Raw genomic sequence first — 27,280 nt, forward strand, 5'->3', positions numbered from 1 at the left:
TTCTTCATTTCTTTGGCTGGGCCCTGGCAGTTCAGAGCTTTGTAGTGTGGATGCTTTGAGGTTGTCTTACCTTGGCATTGAATGTCTATCATGACCCCCTAGCAAATTTCTGCTTCCGAAGGGGTGCTTCAGTGCTATCTGTAGGGAACCAAGGAAACTTGTGCATCTTGGAGCTAAGATTTCTCCACACTAGAAAGAGGGTGAGGGGAACTGGGTTTGGGGGTTGGGTTTTGTTGCCAGCCATGTGACAGGTCCTTGAATCTGCTAGTACAGCTTTGTTACTGGTAATGTGGGAGGTAGAGGAGAGATGCTAAGGGAGCTCAGAGTAGGCATCAGTTCATGGTGTTTTTTTAAATACCATTTGAATTCCGAGTGTGGTAAACCATAGAGACAGGATGGTTGCCTTATCTTTAGCACATAATTTCTGTTTTAGAGTGGCTGGGGAGGTTGTGGAGATCAGAAAAAATGTCTTGTCCATTTTGTTGTTCATATGATCTGGAAAATGGAAGCCAATTATAATGAAATACAATTATCAAACTATTTCTCACAAATTTCACAAACTCCCAAATTAAGAAAGCCCATTTTAGAGATAGTGTTGTAGTTTTCATTTGTCATTTGGCCCATGTGAAATGCTAAATAATTTTATTTTTTATTTTTGAAGACTATGAACATGGGTATGTTTATAAGTGCTACAAGGACAAGGGATATCACATGTGACTTACATAATCATATATCAAATATGAGACTTATTTGTATGCAGAAATTTGTTAGATGTAACTTTCCTTCCTGGCTAAATATAGATATTTAATGGGTTGCTTTTTTATTTCAAGCGATGTGTTAACTTTGACATTTTAATGTGATAAGAATGGTTTGGTTTCTTAATACTTTAAATAGGTTTTAAAGAATTGAGAAAAACGTAGAACTTCAAATATAAGTTTTAAATTTGAATATAAGGATAACACTATATAATTATAATAATTATATTATTACATAATTATGATATAACATATAAACATTATTATATAATTATATAATGTATTCTATATAATATAAAGATAATAATATAATAAAAATATTAACAGGTCCTCTTAAGGAACTAAAAATTTGATATTTAAAACACATTTATCAAACTAATTCTTAGAATCAGATTGTATTAAATGAATCTAGAATTGCAACTGTATATATATAGTTTTGACAATTTTTATACATAGATATTTTTAAAATGTGAAGAAAGTAAATCCTAGTTTTGGAAAAGCAATAATCTTTCTTTTATTATTTACTTTTCAAAAACCTTTTTTTCTTATTTGAAATTTTTAGTTTATTGGAAATCCTGGAATTCAAATATGTGGACTAAAAATCATTTCTTCTTTAGTAAATTGTTCTGGTGCATTAGAAATGTTTTCTCAACAAGGGGCCCTTGATTCAGTGTTGCATACTCTACAGATGTATCCAGATGACAGAGGTCAGTAGAAATATATTTTCTTTTTAGTAGGTAAGATTTACAATAGATTGGCATAGGTTAATCTTCTATGCCATTTTATACAGCCGTAAAAAAAAAGATCACTTTCTTTTAAAAATAAGCAAATAAAATAAATAAAATAAAAATAAGCAAATACTTAGATACACAAAGTTATTGGGTTGGAAAAGGGTTGAGAATTCATACCTCTCTTCCTTCATTTCAGAGGTAAGAATGAATTATTGCATATTATGTCAGGCATGGTTGATATGCACATTAGTTTTGTTCAATTGTTTTTTTTTCCTTCTCTATTTTTAAATCTGTGCTATAAGAGAGGGGAGGGAATGAGGAATATTTTAGGGAAAGAGTTATGCAAAAGCAAAATGTAGCAATAGAAATAAGGGATATTTTTAATTGTCTTCCTACTTCTTAGTTTGAGAGCCATTATTCTTATGTTCACTTTTTCCTTGTCCTAGTAATTCAATGCCTGGGTTTGAGTCTACTGGGAAGTTTGATTACAAAAAAGAATTTGTGCACAGAAACACAGGATCTACTTGCAAACATTCTGGTTTCCAGCTTACAACGATTTAAGGATGTTGTTGAAGTACAGATAAGTGTATGTGAATTATTTTAAAGCAAATTTAAAAGTATGTATAATTTTTATAACAGTTATTCTGCTCCATTTAACCAGAAATGGATGTCTCCTGGAGACACATTTGTGGAATCAGGATGATTATTATGCTTGATCAGCATACTTACAAACGGTAGCATGCTTCATACTTCATCAAGGCAGCATTTACCATAGCAAGTACATGATACATTAATATAATTTATTAATACAAATTAAACATATCCTACAAAAACTAATACAATTTTAGGATGTAACTATTTTAGAACAAATACAAACCATAGAGAAAATGTTTTCAAGTAGCTTCTTTCTTTCTTTTTCCAAAAATCCCCCCAAATCCTTCATACTTAAGGTATAACTTGATCTTTAAAAATCCCAGTAGGTTCTCTTAGCTCACGTTTCTCATGAACTTTGACTTTCTTTTCTTAACTGTTAGAGTGAGTTATCAGTAGTTGGCTTTTAGTCATATAATGTCTATTGCCATGACATAGTTATTTAAAGTTTTTCATTCATGGTTGAGTCTTCCTGCAATTTTTCTTTTTTAGAGAAAAATCAATAAAACATAATATTAATTATAACTTCCATTCTGGCATAGAATTGAGCTAATTAAGTTAAAGAAAAGACAACATCATAGGATTGAAAAGAAAAATGAGGTGGGACTTTAAATGTGTTTAATCAAATATCTATTATTTATATTGCTTTTAAAGAATGATGACTACATTTAAGCTATTGTTTTGATTTTCATGGTGCTTATAAAAGCTTTGCATTTCATTCCAGAGATCTAAGATCAATAGGTACTTTATTATTCTGATAACCTCAATATTTTTAGAATAAAAGCAAACTGTAATAAAATAGCTACTTGTTTTTGCTTGCCGTAACATAGTTACAAAATTATAGAATCTCAAAAATACAAGTAAGATCTAGGACAATATACACGATAAGGGAAATATTGGAATTTCCTTCCTGCCTCATATCTTTCCCCATTTTAGTTCATATTCTCTTTAGCTTTCAAAGTGATCTTTCTAAAGTTCAGCTCTGATTATGTCATATATACCATCCCCCTCTCAAAAAACTCGAATGGCTCCCACCTACCTCCAAGATCAAATGTAAAATCTTCTGTATAGCTTTTAAAGCTCTTTACCACGTAGGTCTTTAATCTCTTTCACTTCTTATACTTTGATCATTGCTCAATATTCTATGATCAAGACAGTGACCTAGTTGATCATACATGGCAGTCCATCTCCTGACTCTGTCATGCCCTTTTACTGGCTATTTCTCCCCTGCCCCCCAAATATCCTTCCTCTTCACTTCTATCTCCAGAGTTACTTCAAAACTCAGTTGGTATCCCACCTTCTGCAAGAGGTCTTTCCTCTGGGAGACAAGAGGAAAGAAGGAAGGGAAAGAAAATGAATCATGTAAACATAGAAAAATATTTAAAAATAAAAATGAAAAAGAGGTCTTTCCTGTTCCCATCTCTACTTTATCCATATGTAAGGCAAAAGTAAGATTCTAAAGATGAGATATTTAATTCAGTCTTCATGTTTACAGCTCAATCTTTAATTCACAGGTTATATAGCCTCTAGAAAACTCTACACTCATGAGATAATCACAGTGAAATAAGCAACTGATATCTTGGTACTATAAATTAGCTTTGACCTTGTAGAACCCTGGAATGTGTCTTGAGGATGCTGAGGTGTCTTTGGACCACATTTAAGAACTGCTGTTCTAGTCTGATTCCTTCATTTTATAGACATGGGGTAGGAGTGGGAGTGGGGGGAATGCCCAGAGATATGATTTGCCAAGATCAAAGAAGTTAACTAGAATCTAACTTTTATACTTAATCCTATTCTGTAATGAACAGAAAATAAAATATTATTAAACAGACGATACTGAAGTTTAAATGAAATTAATTGGAAGAGTCAAATTTTGACAGATAGTATTTGCACACCTAAATGAAATATCCTAAATTTTAAGTACATTTAACAAATTCTTCATATTTTGCTCTTTTTCTCATTGGTTGTTTATTTTATCTTTGTGTCATATTTTCAGGGATTTCAAACAACTTTGGCAATACTTGAATTATCACTCTGCTTTGCAAGGCTGCTGCTAAACTATCATTCATATGACTCACTAATTTTTTATCAGTTATCCCGGTGTTTCACTGAACAAATGGATCATCAGGTAAACATTTCTTCTGACTCTTGTGTTAAAGGTCATGGATTTATCTGTTCCCCAATTGCCAATTGTTTTCTTTGTTTTTAGTTTCAGAATCTTTGTTGCAAGTTATTTGCCAAAATAACTAGTGATGATGATATTAAAAATGTACTACTGGTGAGAGCCTGTGAGGAGAATAATAGTTTCATGGCTGAATGTCTCCTCCTTTTGGGAGCTGATATTAATAAAGTGAATGGAAAAACTTCTTTGATCTGCCAGGTAAATATTCAAATGACTGCTATTATCTTAAAATAAGAGCAGATGTGGTAAGGAGTGAGTACCTTCCACTATGGAGGATTGACAATATAAAAAAGGTGAGATAGAGTGCCACATATGAAGAAGAGGAAGCTGGGAGAGTTCCCTGGATTGCATTGTACATGGGCTGAAATGATGAGGTATAAAGCTCTCAAAGTAGGTTGGACTGAGGTTATTAGAGCTTTATATACCAAAAAAGAAGTAATAACTTATTAATTGGAAGTAATAACTTATTAATTGAGTAGAGTAAAGGGTTGATTATTCTTGCACTTTAGGAAAATCACTTTGGCAGCTGTTGGAAGGATAATTTGGAGTGAGGAGAGATTGGAAGTAGAGAAGTCAGTTAGGGAACTATTATAGTAGTCCAGAGAAGCAATGTTGAGAGCTTGAGATAGGTGACAATGAGCAGGCAGAGGGGGGAAATGAGACAAATTCCATGAAGATATAGGATGAGATTTGGTTACAGATTGGATATATGGATTGAGTGGAAAAGCCTGAAGATTCACAAGATTGTGAACAACCTAGTAGTGTCCTCAGTGGTAATAGGAATGTGCAGAAGAGAGGTAGATTTTTGGGGGGAAATGGTAATTTTGGACATGTTGAATCTATTAGACATCTACTTTGAAATATCTAGTAGGAAGTGGGTCATTATTTTTGCATGACTTGAGTTTTGGCTAGGGCACTGATATCCAAGGAGGCTTGTGCACCTTTTTCAGTACCTCAGTCTTCATGGCCTTCTGTTAGCCTACCCACCTGTGGGTATACACCCCGAGGCTGCCACACTCAAGGTCAGATCTTGGTAGTACTCCCTTTCCCAAGGCCTGCTTTCCCTTAGGGAAAGCTGGAATCTAGTTAATGGGCTGACCTCTGCCAATATGAGTACTAAGTAGTTGAGTAGTTATCAATGATATTTCCTTACCCAGACTATTTTTGTCCTGAGAGAGAAGGATTTTTAACTATAGCTTAAAATTATAGTAGAAGTCTTCTTCTTTATACTTTATAGAATTACTCAACAAGCATTTATTCAGTACCTACTCTGCAAAGCATTGCTAGGTTCTGGAGGTTGTAAGGAGTAAAAAGGGGGTTTAGTTGGGTGAAAAAGGTTTGGTCACCAGGGAATTGAATAGTTATTAGTCCCCAATTAAAGAATAACTTCAAGTCAAAATGACTTTTATGGAAGTTTATTTACAAATGAGAAAAGGAAGAGAAAATAAGAAAATCAGAGAGAGGGTAGGATAGGATAAGTAATCTAACACACTAAGTAACTTTCTCCAGCCCCCCCTGGTTCAACCCAGGCAGATCTCATTAGTCCTCAGCTGGAGGAGGCTCAGCCTTGAGCCCAAGGCCAAAGGGCCAGAAGGTGGGAAATGAATGAAGCAGGAGCTTTGGTCACAGAGTCTATTTTGAAAGGGCAGTTCCTGAGAAATCCAGGAAGATTTAGTCTTTACACTCACCATGCGTAATTCCAAGGAAGAGATTAAGAACAGTCTCACCTAAACCAGGGTCTCAGCCAGTGGTGCCAGTGGTCCAAGCTCCTTCAGGTCCAAGTCATGAACAAGAAGAGAGAAAAGAGCCAAGAGCCAAGAGAGCAAGCCCGGAAAATTCTTTCATTTTATCCAGACCATTTCTTTCATCACTTCCTGTGCCTCCCTTCCAGTTTGTGTGTCCAATCACAACAGGTGCTTTTCTAAGGACTGCAGTCAGTCAATTCTGATTTGTCACCCATTCTTGCCCACAGACCTCCCCACTAGAGAATTAAGTGGAGTTGTTTACACTTTTGGTGATTAGATTTAAGAATGGGCAAAGTAGATTTAATCTCATTATCACAAGGTACAGATAAAAATGAAACTGTTCTTCCTCTCACAGAACTTATGTACTGCCTTTTTTTTCTCCTTGTTGAGGGGAGAGGGGAACAACACACACACACACACACACACACACACACACACACACACACACATATATATGTAAGTACAAAATAAACAGAAGGATTTTTTTGGAAAAGGTTGGAGGAAAGGCACTTTTGAAGTTGGGTACAGTTGAGAAAGACCTCATAAGCATGCTTGAGCTGAACTTTGAAGGCAACTAGGGATTCCAAGAAATAGAGATGAGGAGGAAGTTAGGCATTCAGCCCAACCTGTGCAGGGGCATAGAAATAGAATGTCTTGTGAGGAAAAATAGCAAGTGGACTAATTTTTTTGGTTTGGGACAATGAGTTTGTTAGTAACACATAACCAGTCTAAAAATACAAGCTGGAAACAGATTATGAAGGATACCAAACAGAGAAGTTTGTATTTGATCCTAGAGGCAAGAAGGAACCACTGGAGCAGAGGAGTGACATGGTGAGACCTATGCTTTAGAAATATCATTTTGTCAGCTGTGGGGGGAAAAGAAGAAATTGGGGCCCAGAAAGGCTTTGATATGATAAGATCACTTGGCTAATTAGCCACTGACCTGGCACTTGAGCCCAGATTACAACAATAAATGTATTTGTTTTTCCTTGAATATAAAACATGGCAGAAATTTTTGAAATATGGTTTCTATGTGCCCCCCAAATTTTGAGATAGAATCAATTTGTTGCATTGTCCCTGTAACTATCAACATTTTTCAGAAAATCAAGTATTTTAGTAAATAACCTAATAAATAAAATGAATAATTGCCAGAGTAAATGTATATGTCACAAAATATTGAAAAATGTAAGTGATAGAGAATCTCAGGCTATATTATGTTAATGAATCTTATTTTAATGAAACATACATTTCGTCTTGCATTCTACCTTGTCTGTTTTCTGCATAATAGTGAAAGTTACTTCAGAATCTCTCTGAGGCCTCTGTTTCCTTCTCTATATAATGAAAAAATTGGACCATTGGACTAGATGACTATTGGAGCCTTAAAGAGACAGGGACCAAGTAGCAAAAGAAGCAATAGTAAGAGCAAAGAGCATATGAGGGAATACCACCAGGTGCTCAAGGGGATGAAGGACTTCAGGGATTCCCAGAGGGATGGTCAGTCATTAGGAAAGGGTTAACTTTGGGGTCCTGACACTCCTACTTTTCTATGAAGGAGAAATGATCCAAGAGCCCTTTCCCCTTCCACCAAGGAAAAAGAAAAGGCACTCAGTGTGTGGGTTCTATTTTTTAGCAAGTCAAGTTATAAATCAAGTCTCCTTGTATACTAGTACTCATTATCAACATTTACTCAACACATTTTTAAGCCCAGATGTCCTTTATATGGTTCCTGGATATCTTTGCTGGGTATTCTGGAATTAGCTTCATTCTCAGGACAGCTTTGTAGGAAGCTTTGCTTCCCTGGTTCCAAATCACTTTTAGAGGTTTCTAGATTAAAATATACCAAAATCTGCCAGTGACAAGACAATATTATTTAGTACAATCTCTTAAATGTGCTTATCTAACCCTGAAACTTGAGAGAATTTCAGTTTTACATACCAGTTACTATTTACCTGGCATAAAAAAATATTCTGTATAAATTCTTTAAAAAAGGAAAATAATTTCACTTTCTTTAGGATTATCCATACTAACACCACAGATGAAAATTCTAAGATTTTTTTATACTTGTATCCTATTGTACTCAGATATGTTCCACTCTCAACTTCTTAATTCATAAGTTTAATATTGTACTTACAAAAATTCTACTACTTCTCTGTCTTGATAGGAATTTGCTATGAAAGGATGAAGAGAGAAAAAGTTCTAACAATGACATATATCAAAGGGGGGAAAAAACTCCCTCATTCCAATTCCTTTAGGAGGATCAGATGCTCTTAGGGGCCTACTTCCATAGATGAAAACATAAGCAACAACACTTTTTTGCAAATAAATGCCTCCATCCATCCCTAGGTTCAGTGATTACAAAAATATTAATTTACAAAAGATCGATTGTACTCCAATTGAAAGAAAAACTTGGGGTGAGGTATGGATACACCTAAGTAAGTATTTCCCAATTGTAATCAGAGAACAGTGTATACCAAATAGAAAACCTGTCTAGTTGTTAGCCATATTCAGAGGCTCTGTATTAATGGGCAGATGGCATGTCCAGATACTAATTCCTTTAACTGCTACACATTCAAATAGAAAAGTGTTACATATTTGTATTGGTTCATATGTTCTATTAGCCACTTACTTTGATTTTAGAAATTTGCTTTAAAAGGAAAAAGCAGGGATAGTTTTATAGCTCAGATCAGGTAAGCCATGCTTGACAATCAATCATGCAGGAGTAATCCTACTTCATAGCCAGACTCAGGAATAATCGGATTGGAACATTCCTTTTCACTCAAGTCCGGAGGATCCTATCTCACCTGTGCTGAGGATTTCCTTTCCACTTTTTCCAGATAAGAACTTTTACCTTTCACAATTTAGGATCACACTTCTGAGTTACTTGTGGCTTTCCCTCTTACACTGGATTTCTGGCTTAATGATCCATCAGACAACTGTACGTGAATTCAAAGCTCAGAATAATATTAGTTGCAGCCCCAAGAGTTTTGACCTTAAATAGCAAAACTTCATTAATCATAAAATAGGAGTGATGGTTCATGGCTAGTCAGCATGCTGGCTCAAAAATACTCCCCAAATGTGGGGAGTTTAGGTAGCTTGCTCACAACCACAGATTATAGCTATAATATCCTAACAGGTGGAAATTATCTCCAGGCTCTTATGCAAAGACTCAGAATATCAGGGCTTCCAGTGAATTCCCTCCTTTTAATGCCAGAAAAAGGTGGAAGGGATGTGCATGGTTGGGTGGCCTGTGGTGGAGCAGGGAGAGCAAGGCTGACTTCAGTTCCATGCTTATAAATGAAAAATAACCACATCTTGGTATTGCAGCAGTTACAGCAATAGTTGACTCATGTTAACGTAGTGAAGATATATCTTCAAATCAGCTTATACATTTTTACAATTTTTAAGGTAACAGTACTAAAACAATGGGGCAATCAATCTTCAATTGTATAGAGTTTAACTTATTTTCTTTAATACTACTTCTATAGGGCAGTACCCCCAAACTTGGCTACAGTTTTCTCTCTGTAATGCCAAATTGCCAGAGTTGCAATGACAGAGAGAAACTTGCAGGATTTTTAATAACCTAATTTCCCACTGTAAACCAAAGATGGGAGTGAGTTCTGTTCAATGATCATTCCTTCTTAAGTATGAAACTTCATTCATCTTTCCCAGCATATTAGCTCTTTGACTACAGCTTTTTAGCAATCTTTCTAACTGGCTGCGTTTTCCCTTTTAGAAATCTTTCAAGGTAACAAAATCTATGAACACTGAACAGAACAAAAGACAAATATTTTCCTACATTAATGATATAGTCAATTAACCAAAGCAAATTATCACATACTTGCTTGCCTTAACTTTTTCAATTTTTAATAATGAAAAGAACCACAATTAGCTATAACAAATTATCAGCCGAATTTATTACAGTCAGAATTAAGTCTGACTGCAAGAAGCAGAGCTGGTCCCCCACCTTGTAGCTTTCTACTTTCAAAACATTCTTTTAACTGAAGCCAGATCATTTGCAACTTTTCTTTTAGCTGTTTTTAATGGCTAGAATCTGGTTGGAGAACAGTATCATTGTTTCCTTTTTTAAGTCCTTTTTTAGTGGAGGCCACAGAGGTGGATACAGTGACTTATAAAAAAAGCCTTCCTCAAATTTTTTTAAAACTCCTTTTAGATTCTGGGGAGTCCTAGGCCATGGAGACAATCAGAGTCGATTTATCTATGATGCATCGTTTTTGTTTTGCAGAGAGGTTTGAGAGGTCATGGGGAACAAAGAAAATGTCTAGTCCGGCATTTCATTGCTCATGTGACCCAGCAGTCCCTGTCCTATATCTTCAGTCGTACATGCACATTAACAACGAACATTCCCAAGGAACATTATCCTCTGTCCTGGACCTTCATTTCTTTTCCCTCTACATCATCTTGTCTTGCTATCTCTTTAGCTCCCATGGATTCAAGTATCTTTTATCTCTATGCAAAGTATAGCAAAAAGATAAGAAATAGTCTCTTTGTAAAGAGTGTGGTTCTTGTCTCAAGGAACACAAACTATTGAATAATTTATAGTCAATCTTCAACATTTGCAGGTTTAACTTTTACAATTCCAGAATTTCTCATTTTCTCTTTCTCGTTGGCCATAACACACATTTGTGGCTATGTGCAGTAGAGAAAAAAAGTGAGACACCATGTGTGGAAGTGTGTTTTATCTTACTAGGCACTTCATTGGTCTCATTCACCGTACCATTCATTATAGGGGAAAGAACTCTCTGCCTTTCATTGCATATTTTCACTGTTTGCCTTTAAAATTCCAGCTTTGTATTGCAAAGTGTAGTCCCCAAAGTATAGTGCAAGTCCTTTGGGCTTCCTCAGCAATCAGTCAGTGATGTGGTTTAGTGAGAAAATAAAGATGTTAGATAAACTTCATACTACATGTCCATAGCCACTGTTGAATGTGAGTTTGGTGTTAAATTGGGCTGCAAATTTGTTATATCCACAAAGCAGAGGAAAGTACTATAGATTTCATGTGTTAAGAAAAGTAGACTATTATCTGAAGTCAACTTTTAAAAACTGAGATGGTAGCATAAAAGTTTACAGAATTGTAGGGAGAAAATTCTAGGGAGAAAAAACATTTTGCTTGTTACCAGTTCTTTTTCCTATATTGCATTTTATAGGTTATTTCATGTTTAGGAAAGATGCATATTATCAGAATTAATGTCTTGTTATGAAGAATCATGTGTAGAAACATTTTCAGCAATCTCAATCAAAAGATTTATGGTTTTGGTGGTCACAGGAACCTGACCCCTATTTCCTATTGATTCAATGAGTCAGCAGTTATAAAAACTACAGTTTGCTTAATATTCCTGCTGTCTTTTATTTTTCTTTGTGTAGGTTTGTGAAAAGGAAAGCAATCCCAAATTAGTGGAACTGTTGCTAAATAATGGATCACGGGAACAGGAGATTCGGAAGGCACTGATGATCAGCATAAAGAAAAATAACAGTCAGGTTATCAGTTTACTATTAAGGAAGCTTGGCCTGGATCTTGCCAATAGCAGCATTTGTCTCGGAGGATTTTGTATTGGAAAAATTGAACCTTCCTGGCTTAGTCCTTTATTTCCAGATAAATCATCTAATTTAAGAAAAAAAACAAGTAAGTTTCAGTAGAAACCCATTTTGATTTGTTGAAGATGAGTGTTAACTATTTTGTAAAGTTCTTAATATTTAATGATTATTATTTCCTTCCATTCTAGTCCCTTCCTAATATACGTACTTAATATTAAATATTTAAAGTTCTTAATATTGTTGTTTATTTTTACATTAAATAGGTTAGAATATAAATTCACCTATAAAATCTTATGAAAAAGGATGATGGACAGTTACTGATCTATATACCCGTGCTCCCTTCTAGTCAAAATCTATATGAGAGAGTCATGTGTGAATTGAGGGCATCCTTGATGAAAGTTTTAATAAAGAACAAGCAGGATTTCACAAGGAATACTTGACATTGAATCATGTCTTTGTCATATCACAGCTAATTGAAAGGTACAGAGAATATAAGATTCTGTTATGCTTAAGGTTATTGCTTATGAAAGAGTTATGTTCTATAGCTGCTTGCAGCCACAAATTAATATTCATGGGTGAACACCTGAGAAGGGAAGTTAGAACCTGAGGGAAAATGGGTGAAGGGGATTGAGAGAGAGAGGGAACCCAAAAAAAGAAGAAAGACTCAGAGATGAAGAGTTCAACAACATGGGCTCCAGCCTGCATGCTCCTCTGATGGTGAAAAAGAGAGAGAACTACACATGTCTCCCATCTTTTATTGGAGAATCAAGGAAAGGGTGATGGGAGGTAGTTAATGAACATGTGACATGGCAGAGAATTTAACACTGGCTCAGTTAACAATCACAAGATCAAAGAGGAGTGGGCTAAGATAATTAAGGACTCAGTGCCCCTCCCAGATGTCCAGTTGACCTTTGAACTGCAGGCTTAGGGAGTGGTCAGCATACCATAAGCTCAGAGTTACACCTCATTACAATGCTTAAGTAATCAATCATGAGAAATATAACCTTAGTACATTGTTTATGATAGTCACTTTTTTAATACATTAACAATACAGTTCACACTTGGATCCCTATATGTTCAGTATAGCAGACTGCTGCCTTACAGGCTCTTTGACAACAGAAGATTGCCCATCCACTTCAGAATCCTTCAGGATCCCTTAAAAGTTATAAAAACAGAAATAACTTTGTTCAGTGGTCCTGTAAATATAATCCATCAGTTGAGGCATAAAACTACCTATGCCCATCAGGGTGGTAAGCACCTAACATAGAAGGTACTTATTATGAGACGTGGTAGAGAAGTCATTAGGAGCATTTGCAGAGGAGTGAAGATGTGAATATGGTTAGTTTGGGCATCCTTTCAAAATAGAATTTCAGGGGAACTTGTCAATCCAAAGGGAGTGCTATAGGAATAGAGGGATCTTGTAGGATGAAAAGACTGCAGAATTAGAGGCATCTTTCAGGGTGAGAAAGCTGCTTAGGGGATATTTATCTTAACTCATATTCATCATTTCCCACTATACAGTAACATTTTATTATATAATGTACCACAGATTGGTGGGTTTGTTTTTAGCTGTTTCGCAGTTCATTAGCACCAACTTTGTTTCCAATTCTTTGCTACCAAAAAGCATGTTAAAAATAGTGAGTATTTTGGTATATGTTGGGTTATTTGCTTCTACCTTTGATCCCCATTGCTCACCAGACTTTGTTTCAGTTTTAACAAAATATCTGACAGAGCTTTTCATACTTTTTTTTAATGTAACAGAAAGATGTAGTCTAGAGAGCTGAGGTGTCAAACACAGGGTCCTAGATTGTATTTGGCCCACAGTGCTCTCAAGTGGGACCTGAACCCAATTAAAATGTAATCGGGAAATATTTAACAAAGTAAAATAATAAAGCATAGGCAACATTATATTTAAAAAATATACACAATTTTCTTTTAATACAGTTTTGTGATTGTAAAAATTAATAATTCTTATTGTTTACTAGTCTTTTATTTGTGTTAATTGATTGGTGATGGTGATCTTAAAAGAATAATTTTTCACTCTCAGATATCTGGTTGTTCATCTAGGATGAGGCCAAAAGATATGATGGGGGGAGCAGGAGATGAGAAGATTGTTTACACAAAAATTTGATGGTTGCCTGGGAAGAAGTTCAGAGCAAACAGTGGGGAAGGGAAAGATAGGAGGAAGGCCAACCTGGGCATATGTAACAGAAATTGAATATAAGAAGTTCGCAGCCAAGCTCTTAGTTTTGTAAAATTCAATCTATTTTTGGTGAAAATGCAGAACATAATTTATTACAAAGTGTTTTGTGATATTTTTAGCTTTTGAAAGACTATTGTTTTGTAAAAGAGTAGAAATGTCAGTTTTCCTTAGCAATGTAGTTGTTACTGTGTTATTGCTTTAAACTATATATTTTCGTTTGATTAAGTGCCCTGTGGCACACTGAATTCTTAGTCATGACATCCATTTCTTTGCACACATACTGGCTGACCTTGCTGTGAAGTCCAGAAACCTGTCCTGAGTTAGGCAGTCTTCACTTTTAAGTTGGAGTTTCCATTATGTTGACAGAATACCATGTGGGTGGCAAGTAATCTACTGAAAGCTAAGCAGAGGAGAGTGAGAGAAATCAAGTGATGAACACAAGGTAGCACTGATTGTTCTCGAACTGCTGTTTTTCTCAAAACATTTTCTGTCTCTTGCACCATGTAGGAGTGCTTGTCCTGTTTTGAAATTCACTTCTTATCAGTAGCATAATGGCAGAGGGCTTTGCACCTATGCAAGTAAATTCCACCTGCGAGTTTCTTATAAACACATTTTGGGCAGTTGATCTATACAGTTATATTCTGTGTATCATTTTGTGTTAAATGCCTTATATATTTCTTTCATATTCAACTAGTCTTTACTATAGGTATAAGGTTGAGAAAGAAGTGTCTTTATTAGACTCTAAGGTCTAGAAAATTATAAATATATATATATATATATACGGATATATATAACTGGAAATCTAAGATTATGTATCATTTGTTTTTAAATTTACTTATCTTAACATTTTTCATAGAAAAGGTACAAATCATATCACATTCTAAAAGCAGTAAGAAAAGATCCACATAAGAAGAGCACAGAAATTTTCAGACAACATGGAAGCTAGATTATTTACTTTGTTTTTTGAAGGAAAAGAAAACCCAAGATTTTATGTTTAATTTATAGACAAAATTTCTCCAAGAAATATAGTTTAAAGTACCACTATGAAGTATACTGTCCTGGGTATAATCCATATGGCACTTTAAAAAAAGTATTTTTGAAAATCCATGAAAACAGCAAATTTATGATCAAAGCTAGTTATTTCATTTCAGAACTTAAACATTCAAAGTGAAATAGTATATGGTGAAAGCTGCTGAAATTCTTTGTTCTGAAAAACTGAAAACTTTTCAAAATATTTCATTATTATGAAACACTGTTGCAGAAGGAATTGGCAGAACTGATGCTTACATCAGTGGAAAATTTAAATTAAAATTGGAAAATTGTCTTATTTTTTATCACAGTTGATGAAAGTATGAATATTAGTGGATTGGCTCAGGGAACCATATTTATTTGCACATCTGATGAAAATCTTACTGTGAATTAAGAATCGTTTGATATTATTTCTCTTAATGACACAACAACAAATGAAGATATTTTATAGAAGTATATGGATTTTTATAAAAGCATAATCTTCTGTTATGAAATCTACTGTTCGTGGCTACAGTAGCAGTTTGGTAGGGGAATACAAATGGATTTGTAGCTAAATTATTGGCTAAGCAGAATGAAATTACTCCTGAAAGTAAGTTTCATCATCCTCACTTTATTGTACACCAAGAAATGTTGGGTTCAAAAGTAGTAAAAATGGAATCTGTAAGTTCATTAAGAAAATAGTAGGTTTTATACAAGGATTCAATCAATGCCAGTTTCCTCACTACTCTTGGAAATTGAAAGTGAGCAGGGAGAGAAGATTTTCTTATTCAAAAGTTTTCTGTCTTTCCTCTCATATGGTTTTGAAGTGATTTTGGCAATTTGGCCATTAACTCAAATGTTTTTAGAAATGAAAGGAGAATCACCAAAATAGCTTAGTAAGAAGAACCAGTTTCAGGACTTGGCTCTCATTGTAGTTATTCCAAGGCATTTAAATGAGTTGAATTTAAAACTTCAGGGTTGAAATCATATTAAAAACATTAATGTATGACTGCATTAAAGCATTTAAGATAAAACTTGATCTTTGGGAAAGGCACCTTAAAATTGTAATTTGACTCATTTTCCTACATGTAAAAATGATCACGAGCAGTTGGTTCTTATAATTTCAGTAAGTATGCCTCCAGTATTCAGAATTACTGTTTGAGTTAGAAAGCTGAATTGAGGGAGTCGCATATGTGAAAGCAATTTTCTTCTGTTATCGAGAGAGCAAAAAGTAACATTCAAATGGAACTTGTTAAAGTTTGATGTAACATGAGGGCAGCTAGTTGACTCAATATATGGAGAGCCAGTCCTAGAGACGGGAGGTCCTGGGTTCAAATATGACCTTAGTCTCTTCTTAGCCATGTGACCCCCACTGCCTCATCCTTACTGCACTTACTACCTTGGATTCAATACACAGCATTAATTCTACAATAGAAGATAAGAATTTTTTAAAAATTCAGTGCAATGCAATGCTAAATGTATAATGAATTTAGCATTTCCAAATTTTTATTCTTACTTGCCAAAAACATTATGTTGAAATGTGCATGTTTGCTTCAAGAATCTCATCAGTGTTTGGTAGTACTTGGGTCTATGACAGTTATTTTCACTCCTAAAAACTGTTGAAGCTTCACATAGGACAAAATTAACAAATGGCAATAACAAATTTGTCATCAATGCTAAAAACTAGGGTACCACAAAAACTTATTCCTGAAGTGGCAGAAGATGGCAAGTTTCTAGCCAACTATATTAAATTAATTTTGAATATTCTTTTAGTGATATGCTTTGTAATGATTTTGAATATATTTAATATTCAAACATAAACTTGTTTCCTTCTCCCTATAACTAGCTCCTCTCTGATTTGTATGCATATATGTAATAAACATATAAATATACATACCTAAAACAAACTTTCAAAATAATATTTCTTTTAAAATATTAATTATATCTAGCTCCTGATTTTAATGCATTGATGGATTTGTGAAAAAATATATATAAACATGGGTGCTTTTGCTGAGTCATTAGTCATTTCTCTCTGAGCTTGACACCACTGGTCTAAACAACAATATAGTTACATAAGTTTGAAACTGGTGGAATGGCCACATCAAAAAAAATAAATAAATTTAATAATGGTTTGATTGCAACTTTGCGGGAAGTCTCTAATAATGTGTCCCTGTGAACTGTGTTTGGCCCTATGTTAAACTCTTTTATTGATAAAGGCCTATATGACATTTTTAGATTTATGCATAACACAAATCTAGAAAGAATAGGCAATGTGTTAAATGGAAATCGATGACCAAAAAGACCTTAGCTAATTAGAGTCTTGGTAGAATTTAAGAAAATGAAAAAATGGAGAAAACTGTAAAGTCTTAGAGTTGAGTTCAGAAAAATCAGTTTCAGGAGAAGAAGATAGGAGAATAGTTACACTTATATATACACTCAGATTAGTGTCACTTTTTTTTTCTAGCTTGAGTTCCAAGACATAACTTTCTATAGAAAATTTTCTGATTGAGTGGGAATTAATGACCTTGGATGTGACCTTTTTTATTGCAGCCTGTCAGGACAAAGCTTTATAATGATTGCATTTGCTGTATTATTACTTCATTTTGTTCATTCAATATTTTGAAACCATTCATCAGGAAATACTCTCTGACAAAGAATATGGATAAATTCAGATACATAATTTGCTATTGTGACCTAAAGTCTAGGCCCGTGATGGCAAGCCTATGACAGGTGTGTCAGCACTGACACACGTAGCCATTTTCAATGACACACATACAGAGAAGTCTGGGGCTGCATGCCGAGGATGAAACATTTGCTATAGTGTAGTGTAGACACTCTGTGCACTATAGATGACAATTCTACCTATATTAATTTACCTATTTTGGTTTATTAAATAGTTATATATTATAATTATACATTTTTGTTATTTAAACTATAAATATCGCAAAATTATGTTTTTTTCTCCAAGTGACAAACCACCCGAGTTATGCTCGTTTTTTTGGGCAAATTTTGGCACACCAAAGCTCAAAAGGTTGCCCATCACTGGTCTAGGCCAAGGCTAAAAGGTAGCTCTATATTTTAAATGGCCTATCTTTTAAATTCATTATCTGTTATAATCAAGCAGCAACACTGTTGTACAATGCTTTTAAGAAACAAAACTAACAAATTTAATTTTACTTCATGGAGTATAATTGTGAAAAAATGTTGCATTTACCTTATGTCATTTATATTCCTAACTTTTAAAAATTGATACATTTTAGAAATATCAGTGACTCTGACTTTTCCCTGTTAGACACAGGATCTGCAATGGCAAGAAAGATACTAAGATATCAAATGAAAAGTTTGTCAGAAGATGGAACAATACCAAGCAGTGATGGGAGTTTTCCTGAAGATCATCTTGATAAATATGGTGATTGGACCTTTATACCTGAGTCTTCTATAGATTATGTATTTGGTGATGATCTTGATAGTGAAGGTAAGATTATGATATACTGACTCTTTCGTGTTATATCTCTAGATATGATTATTGAAGTGGTTTGGAAGGGCAGAAAATTAAAAGGGTTGGTGAAAAAACAGTTTCATTTTGTAGATGTTTAAAATAAAGAAAAAGTAAATTCTAGTCTCTCTTCAAAATTGTATAGTAGATTTTTCTTTCTTTAGGTATATGGAAGTCTCTATCAGGGAAGATTAACACTGCAACCTTTACATTTGGGAATTGACTTGAACACTGATAGATTAAATGACTTACCCAGGGTTATGTAGCAACTAGTATGTATCTTGAGAATATTGACACTTTGTGAATAAGAATTGTTAATATTTGAATTCCCAGTGCCTAGCATATAGTATATGTCAGTCATCAATTCATTTTTAAAAGGGTCTTTTTTCAAGTCTAGATAAAAAAAACATAAGCTAGAACAGCCTTCTTAAAAAAATACATTCTCATGAATTTATTTTTAAAGCTCTATAATTTAAAATACACCATTTATAGGTATAAGGTGACATTTGTCAGACTGTTACAGTGGACAAAGTGCTAGCTTTAAAATTAGGAAGATCCTGGGTTCGGTCCTGTACTTGTCACATACTGACTGTGTATCCTTAGACTAGTCTAAGTTGTGGAGAAGATGTTATCATTACTGTTAGAGGAAATTTCTTATGGGGAGATCTCTACACTGATGAAATCATAGGTCTAATGCAAGAAATGATGGCATTTGTCTTGAAGTTATCTATGATAGTGTTAGGAATAGTGGTAGACCAGTGATGGGCAAACTTTTTAAAGAGGGGGCCAAAGGAAAGGAAATGCTCATCTGTCAGTCTGTTTCTAAGGCAACTCTTGCGAAGTTTCATTGTATTGTATCCCACTCATTGTATTCATCAGATTAGGAATAATATTGTGCAGCCAGATAGAACATTTCAGGGAGCCACATCTGTTTGCCCATCACTGGTGATAGACAAAGGACCTGGAAATGAATCTTAGCTCTACTACTTAAGACCTACCTAACTGAGTAAATCACTTCAAACTTTTTGGGTGTAATTGTTCTCATCTGTAATTCAAGATGTTTGGATGAAATATCCATCCCACTGGGCTTATTTTTTCTTATTTTTCTTCTACTTAACAATTAATATTTTGCAATTTGGGGGGTAAACAAATTCTTTTAAGACATATTTGAATATTAGCCTCTAGGTGGAAAAGTGTTGAAACATTTTATAAACTGAATTTTAACTGTCACAGGTCTATTATAATATATAATTGATTTCAATATATTTCTGTTACTAAAAATGTTCACTTATCCAATAACTTGTATACCTATTTCTTAAAACAGTTTCCTTTTCCAGATTTAGTTTTTTAAGTTTTGATATAAAAAAGTCGAATCCATAAACAAAAATGTATAGTTTAATTGAATGAATACAACTTTCCAAAATGGTAAGATAAAAGAAATATTAAGTGTTCAGTATTCCAAGTGAAAAATTAAATGGAAGTTGAAGGAATTTCAAAAATTCCTTAAAACTGATAGACATAGTAAAAGCTGATGTTTGAAAAAGTGAAGCCAGAAATTGTTATTATTAACATATTGAAGATTGGAGTTTGCACATTTTTCATCTGAAAGATTCCAAAGAGAATTGATCAAATTATTCTCTGTTGATACTGTGTTTGTGGATTGTGTATCAGCCTTTCATTCAGATTCTTCATTCCATTTTTAATATTACTATTTCATATTTTGTTATTAAAACAGGAAGTGAAGGTTCCTTTCTTATGAAAAAGAAATCAAGCTCTTTTAATGTGGGAGATCTTTATAAAGATCCTGCCTTGCAGCTTGGTTCAGCAACTTTGGAAAGACATTCTGCTTCAATGGTAAGACAAATCATAATTCTAATAAGTTCTTTTGATAACTAAAAACATAGGACAAAGTTAGTTGCCATTTACTCTGTGACTATGGGCAAAATGATCAGTTAGATCTTTAATAATGCTAATACAGAGGTTGTAAAGACCACTTGGGTTATGGAGGGATAACTCTACATGGACAATAAGACTTCCTAATTCTATGAAGGTTGGAGTATTTAGTGGACTTTGATGGTAAGTAAAAGAAAATGAGGCAGATAGGTAGGTAGGAAGCTTCACAGAGACCTGTTGGTAGATGGATATTTTGCTAGGAAAGTAAAATAAGGAAATGTTAATTATAATAAGGATTAAGTATTCACATTTTACACTTGAATAAATTAACATAATTTTCTATGAATCATTTACAGCTTAGCCATCAAACTTTTAGTTTAGGATGAACTTCATGTTCAAGTTTTCCTCCAACTTAGTTCATGCCTCAGTCAGAATTCACTAAAAACATAATTCACTGTTGGCAAATGTAAAAGGTAGACATCAGAGGAAACCGAGGATTTTTTTTAACCAATTCATCAGTAGTTAGAAAAGAAATGTGGCAATATGATTATATCAAGGAGTCTATAGTTTAAAGATAGCAGGCATTAAAGAATTATTGCAGGGAGTATTCCACAGGGACTGACATTCAGGATTGGTATTTTGGCTCTTAGGAAAATAACTTGGGAATTAAAATAAGGGAGAAGGAACTAATGCAAAACACACTTTTGACAACAGAGAAACATAACACGGACACAATTTCTGTACTAGACGTACAAAGTTATAATCTTAACAAGAGACAAAAATAGAGCCCAGGTACTTAAAATGAAGTCTGAGAAGAAAACAAAACACTTCTTGAGAGACTGCAGACTCATGTGAGTCCCAGATCATTATCCTAGCAAGCCTGCTGATGTTGTCTGAGATGTTAAATGTATTGACCTCAGTGTTATTCTCCTTCTTTCTTCTTTGCTCCTACTAGACCCTCTTTTTCATTCCCCGTTCTAGGTTTTTTTTCAGAGATACTTATATGTAAGTGATAGAAGCCAAGCTAAGACTTTATTCAGGAGTACTTGTTTATAGGAAAAGCAATTCTGAAAATTATGTATCATGTATAAAATTACCAAAGTATTTGCCCAGTTACTAATAAGCTCAAACTTCCTTCATGTATATTTATTTCCTCTTAGGCCTACCATATGGCCCATTCCCCAGTCTATGATCTTCATTAGATTTTAGTCAAGACTCAGGTGCTTGTCTAGAATGTTTTCTCCTTCATGGTTTCCCTTCTCAGCATGGCATTTCTTTATCAAGAGAAGCTATAAGAAGCCTTTTAATGTAGCTTTTTAATGAGCATCATATCTGACATTCAATTGAAAATGGTTACTGACATCAGTCTGGGTCTTGTGATCCAGTTCTACATACTAGTTATTAACCTAAATCCAAAGATCATATCAGTCAAAGGTTGATTTGAATTCAGAGACCTATGGGATCTATTATCTATAATGGTGGTGTTAGTATTGTGGTTTCAAGCATATCTGAAAGTCATTATAGATGATTAGGCAAGTAATCCCTGAAAATATGAGAGCTTCCTGTACAGCATTTTATTAAACTATATATTCCTTATAAATTTAATAATAGATGTACATTGTATTAATGTTTGTATTTTTTATTTATATAACATAAACTTTGCGGTAGAGAGCATGTAAAAAGCTTAATTGTTGAGTTTGCTAGTTTTCATATTCAAGGAACATTGAGTCAGTAGAATAGGGTAGGTTTCCTCCTGGAGACTGAAATAGAAGAATTCTGCCCATGGGGCAAAGGATTATGAGATCAAACTGAGACCTTGAACATTTAACTTCCTTGCCTTCTCTAGTAGAGTTCCTTCCATCTTCTGATACTCTGTCTAGAATCATGCCTCAGGGGCATGTCCCTCTTAATAGCTCTATTCATGTAATACTAAATTCTTTATTTTTAATTTGATGTTTTATTTTTCCCTAATTACTTGTAAACACAATTTTAAACATATTTTTGATTTGAAAAATTTTATATCACCTACCTCAAAGGGCTTTTGTGTGCATCAATGAGATCATTGTAAAGTTTTTACCACAGTACCTGGCCCATAATAAGATATTAAATAAATACCTATTTTTCTTCTTCCTCCCCACCCCCATCTAGAAGATTCCTATCTTCTATATAGCAAGCTGCTTTAACACAAACCAATTTTTTTTCTGAAAGAACACAATTCTAGGACTCTTGTGGGATTTCATTATAAAATAAAATGGGTTTTGCTTTCTGATCAATTTTTCAATAATATACTTATATGATGTGTCAAGGGATTATTTACTTTATTTCACTGATAATTATTTAAACTTTTTTCCTTATATTTGGTGACTCAGGAATGACTTGAAATCTTAGAAAATAGGTCATAATTACCCAAAACATTTTATGGATTTGACCATGTAGTATTGTTTAAAAGGCACACGACTGAACCCTTTAATTATAATTTGTGGTGAAATATAATCATTGTTTGAGAGCAAAAATAGATACATCATCACTAAGTTAGCTTTGAAAGACTAGTAACATTAATTATTAATTAAAACTTAATGGATATCTTTTGTTATTTATGATTCTGTATTAGTTAATGTAGATTTTTAATTGGTTTAAAAGTAGCCAATTTTGCCACATCCTCTCCAACATTTATTACTCTCCCTTGTTGTCATTTTAGCCAATCTGCTAGGTGTGAGGTGATACCTCAGAGTTGTTTTGATTTGCTTTTCTCTAATTATTAGAGATTTAGAACACTTTTTCATGTGCTTATTGATAGTTTTGATTTCTTTATCTGAGAATTGCCTATTCATGTCCCTTGCCCATTTATCGATTGGGGGATGGCTTGATGTTTTTGTACGATTGATTTAGCTCCTTGTATATTTGAGTAATTAGACCTTTATCTGAGTTTTTTGTTATAAAGATTTTTTTTCCCAATTTGTTGTTTCCCTTCTAATTTTGGTATCATTGGTTTTGTCTGTACAAAACCTTTTTAATTTAATATAGTCAAAATTATTTATTTTACATTTTGTAATTTTTTTTCTAACTCCTGCTTGGTTTTAAAATCTTTCCCTTCCCATAGATCTGACAAGTATACTATTCTGTGCTCACCCAATTTACCTATAGCAGTGATTCCCAAAGTGGGCACTACCACTCCCTGGTGGGTGCTGCAACAATCCGGGGTGGGGCGGTGATAGCCACGGTGCATTTATCTTTTCTATTAATTGCTATTAAAATTTTTTAAAAATTAATTTCCAGGGGGCTAAGTAATATTTTTTTCTGGAAAGGGGGCGGTAGGCCAAAAAAGTTTGGGAACCACTGACCTATAGTTTCCTTCTTTATATTCAAATCATTCACCCATTCTGAGTTTATCTTGGTAGGGTGTGGGATGCTGATATAGCCTCAATCTCTCCCATATTGTTTTCCAATTTTCCCAGCAGTTTTTGTTAAATAGTGAATTTTTGTCCCAAAAGCTGGGTCCTTTGGGTTTATTGAAAACTGTCTTGCTGAGGTCACTTACCCCTAGTCTATTCTACTGATCCTCCTTTCTGTCTCTTCGCCAATACTCTATTGTTTTGATGACTACTGCTTTATAGTACAGTTTAAGATATGGTACTTCATATTTTTTTCATTATTTCCCTTGATATTCTTGCTCTTTTGTTCTTCCAAATGAACTTTGTTATAGTTTTTTCTAATTCAGTAAAAAAAGTTTTTCAGTAGTTTGATAGGTATAGCACTAAATAGGTAAATTAATTTGGGTAGGATGGTCATTTTTATTGTTAGCTCGTCCTACGCATGAGCACACAATGTTTTTCCAATTGTTTACATCTAGTTTTAATTGTGTGGAAAGGGTTTTGTAATTGTGTTCGTATAATTCCTGTGTTTGTCTTGGCAGATAGATTCCTAAGTATTTTATATTGTCTAGGGTGATTTAAAATGGTGTTTCTCTTTCTAACTCTTGCTGCTGTGATGTGTTGGAAATATATAGAAATGCTGATGATTTATGTGCATTTATTTTGTATCCTGCAACTTTGCTAAAGTTGTTGATTATTTCCACTAACTTTTTGCTTAATTCTCTGGGATTTTTTAAGTAGACCATCATATCATTTGCAAAGAGAGCTTAGTCTCCTCATTGCCTATTTTAATACCTTAAATTTCTTTTTCTTCTCTAATTGCTACTGATAGTGTTTCCAGTACTATGAATTCTTTTTTTTAAAGCTATAGAAGTTGTTCCTGTGTTGATGGACATTTTTAATTGTAGAAAATGACACAGGCTTTCTCATGGATGTTTTTATTTTCCGAAAGGAAACCAGTTTCGATCATGAAGAATTATTGAAGAAAAGAAGAGACTTATTTTCTTCAGATGATTCTGTTCGTGAGTATTTATACTACTAATCATATGGAATTAGACATTTGGGTCAGAACCAAGTAACTATCAAGTCCACATCTGATATTCAAAATCATTTAAATTATTCACTTTCATCTTTATTTTGCATAGAAACCTTGGGCTTTTGTTTGTCTTAAAGTCCCATATATGGCAGAAGTGTAAAATACATTTCTGGATGAAAACCTATTTACCTTTTATAAGGGCAAAATTTTAAGGAGCTCATTCAGATTTTCCCTTTTTATTTTTTGATGAAATGCAAGTTTTGGATGAAATGTATTTTCTATGTTATGCAGAAGGATCTTCAAAATTTCACTCCCATTTGAGGCAGTCAGACAGCGTTTTTACTCTAACCTCAGAAAGAGAATGTATAAAGTCATTGGACCTTTCAGCAAATGAACTAGAAGATATTGATGATATAAGCAAGAAATGCTGTTTAAGTGATCATTTGACACGTCTTGAGAAACTGGAGCTTCATCAGAATTCACTTAAAAGAATTCCCCAACAACTCTGTGAAGTAATTTAATATCTTTTTTAAAATAAAATATACATTTGCATAATTTTCAGATTAACTTAAGTACTTTTGTTGTTGAGCCTTTTGAAAAGGAGTATTCTTTTTTTATGATTATAAGCTACTATCAATCTTCTTCTTTGCTAGAATGTGAACTATTACTTGCCAGTAAGTAATTTTTTGAAATGTGTGGAATTTATTTTTTTAAAGTGAGGCAGAGGAAAGGGCATTGCAGGTATAGATACCAATGTGAACAAAGACCAGGACCTGGGGAAATACATTTTGAATTAATAAGCAGAGTCTAGTATAATTTAATTGAATCATGGAGGGGAGTGACTTGAGTTCAAACCATTGAGAAGATAAGATTATGCCAAATTGTCAAACATTTGGAGAAGGAGGATTCAAATGCCAGGCAAAGGAATTTGGCATAACCTGGCCATTGGATTTAACTAGAAAGCCACCGAACATTGTTGAAGAGGAGTGTGACAAAATAAAATTTTCACATGTATATGTACATACATTCACAGAAATAAAATTATTCTGGATTCTTCAAGACTCGATATGAAAGGTGATTGAGAAGAGTTAAAAAAACAACAACAACACCCTATTCAGACAGTCAGTCAGACTATAGGCATTTATCAAACATTTACTATATACCAAACATGTAATGTGATATATAGCCTGTGTGAAATGTGGTGCAAATGATGGAAAAGTCAGAAGGAAGCATTTTAGGGAAAGACAATAAGCTTAGTTTGGAACATGTTGAATTTGAAGTTCCAGGCAGACATTCAAGAAGAGATGTTGTTTTATAAGCAACTGGCCTGGAGCTCAGAGTTCTAGGTGATCTCTAAACTTCTCCCTTTGGAAGTCATTTGCATAGAGATGGTAATTATATAGAAGGCAGAGAGATAAGAAAAGATACTTGAGGACATGCCACATTAAGGAATCAGAAAGATTGATTAAATCCGATTAGAGAGATAGAAGGGAATCAGAAAAATATGATGCCAATGTTCAATCTAAGAAAATAGAGAATATTTTAATTTGCATGGTATGTATTTATATGTGTGGCTTATCTCTCCTTCCTAGGTTATAAAATTCTGGAGTACGTGGATTTTGTATTTCTCCCAAGCCTATCATAGTATATTGTACTTAATGAGTATCTTACATGTTTGCTAAGTGAGGAGTACACTTTCCATTTAATTATCTTTACTTTTACCCCCTATAACCTATTCTAGTTTACCTGAAGTTCTAGGCTTTGGATTACATTTTCTTGGTCACATACCACTTTATAACTTCAAAATATTTTCTTTTAGACTTTAAAATGTTTGAAATATTTGGACTTACACAGTAACAAAATCACATCAATTCCTGCCTATTTCTTGAAAATGAATTGCATTGCAAATCTTGATATCTCCCGTAATGACATTGGACCTACTATAATTTTGGATCCATCTATCAGATGTCCAACCCTGAAGCTGCTCAATCTCTCCTACAATCAGCTATCCTCTGTCCCTGAATTTCTTGCAGATGTCATAGAAAATCTAGAACAGCTTCTTTTGGAAGGGTAAGAATGATGCTGATTTTTAGTGTATAAACTGATGTGGGATTGTCAGAGCTAGAAAAACCTTGTAGGTTATATGGTATACATCCAGAATTTTATTGATGAGACAGCTGAAATTTAGTTTGAATGACTTTGCCCAGGGTCATTAGAGCTAATTATTGACAGAACTAGAAGCTAAACAGATCTCTGACTTGATGTCCTATATAACTCTTAGAAAATCAATTAAATAGGTAGTTTAGATTACTGTATGAGTATTCCACTGTCTTCTTATGAAGCCTATTAAATGTGTTGTTTTTACTACAACATCAGAAACAATTACTATATTAGAAAAAGTAGTATTGCCTAGGCAGGAAATCTATTCATAATTATCTAAAAGTACAGTTTATTCTAGTACTATAGTTCATCATTAGAGTTACTGCATTACTTCTACATAAATGCCAAAGGGATTTTCCTTAAACATAGCCCTAAATATATATTTCCTCTTTCAGGAAATTCTAGTGCTCTTTACTGCAGCTCCCATTATTTCTGGAATATAAGGTCCTCTATTTGACTTTGACACCCCTCACAACTTAACCCAAACATGCCTTTC

The 27,280-nt window shown here is 33.9% G+C and overlaps 1 protein-coding gene across 1 annotated transcript in view; it reads left to right on the top strand.

The window, feature by feature from the left end:
- The window catches only part of LRRK2 (leucine rich repeat kinase 2), a 178,579-nt gene that overhangs the window by 56,062 nt on the left and 95,237 nt on the right, over positions 1-27,280 (top strand). The window contains exons 13-22 of the mRNA XM_044679106.1: positions 1,318-1,462; positions 1,933-2,072; positions 4,134-4,265; positions 4,347-4,517; positions 11,447-11,705; positions 18,121-18,303; positions 20,060-20,178; positions 24,541-24,610; positions 24,919-25,136; positions 26,444-26,694. Coding sequence (XP_044535041.1) covers positions 1,318-1,462; positions 1,933-2,072; positions 4,134-4,265; positions 4,347-4,517; positions 11,447-11,705; positions 18,121-18,303; positions 20,060-20,178; positions 24,541-24,610; positions 24,919-25,136; positions 26,444-26,694 — 1,688 coding nt within the window. The remainder of the gene's footprint in view (positions 1-1,317; positions 1,463-1,932; positions 2,073-4,133; positions 4,266-4,346; positions 4,518-11,446; positions 11,706-18,120; positions 18,304-20,059; positions 20,179-24,540; positions 24,611-24,918; positions 25,137-26,443; positions 26,695-27,280) is intronic.

This window comes from Gracilinanus agilis, chromosome 5 (genome assembly GCF_016433145.1).
Source record: "Gracilinanus agilis isolate LMUSP501 chromosome 5, AgileGrace, whole genome shotgun sequence".
In the NCBI taxonomy this organism is placed as follows: Eukaryota; Metazoa; Chordata; class Mammalia; order Didelphimorphia; family Didelphidae; genus Gracilinanus; species Gracilinanus agilis.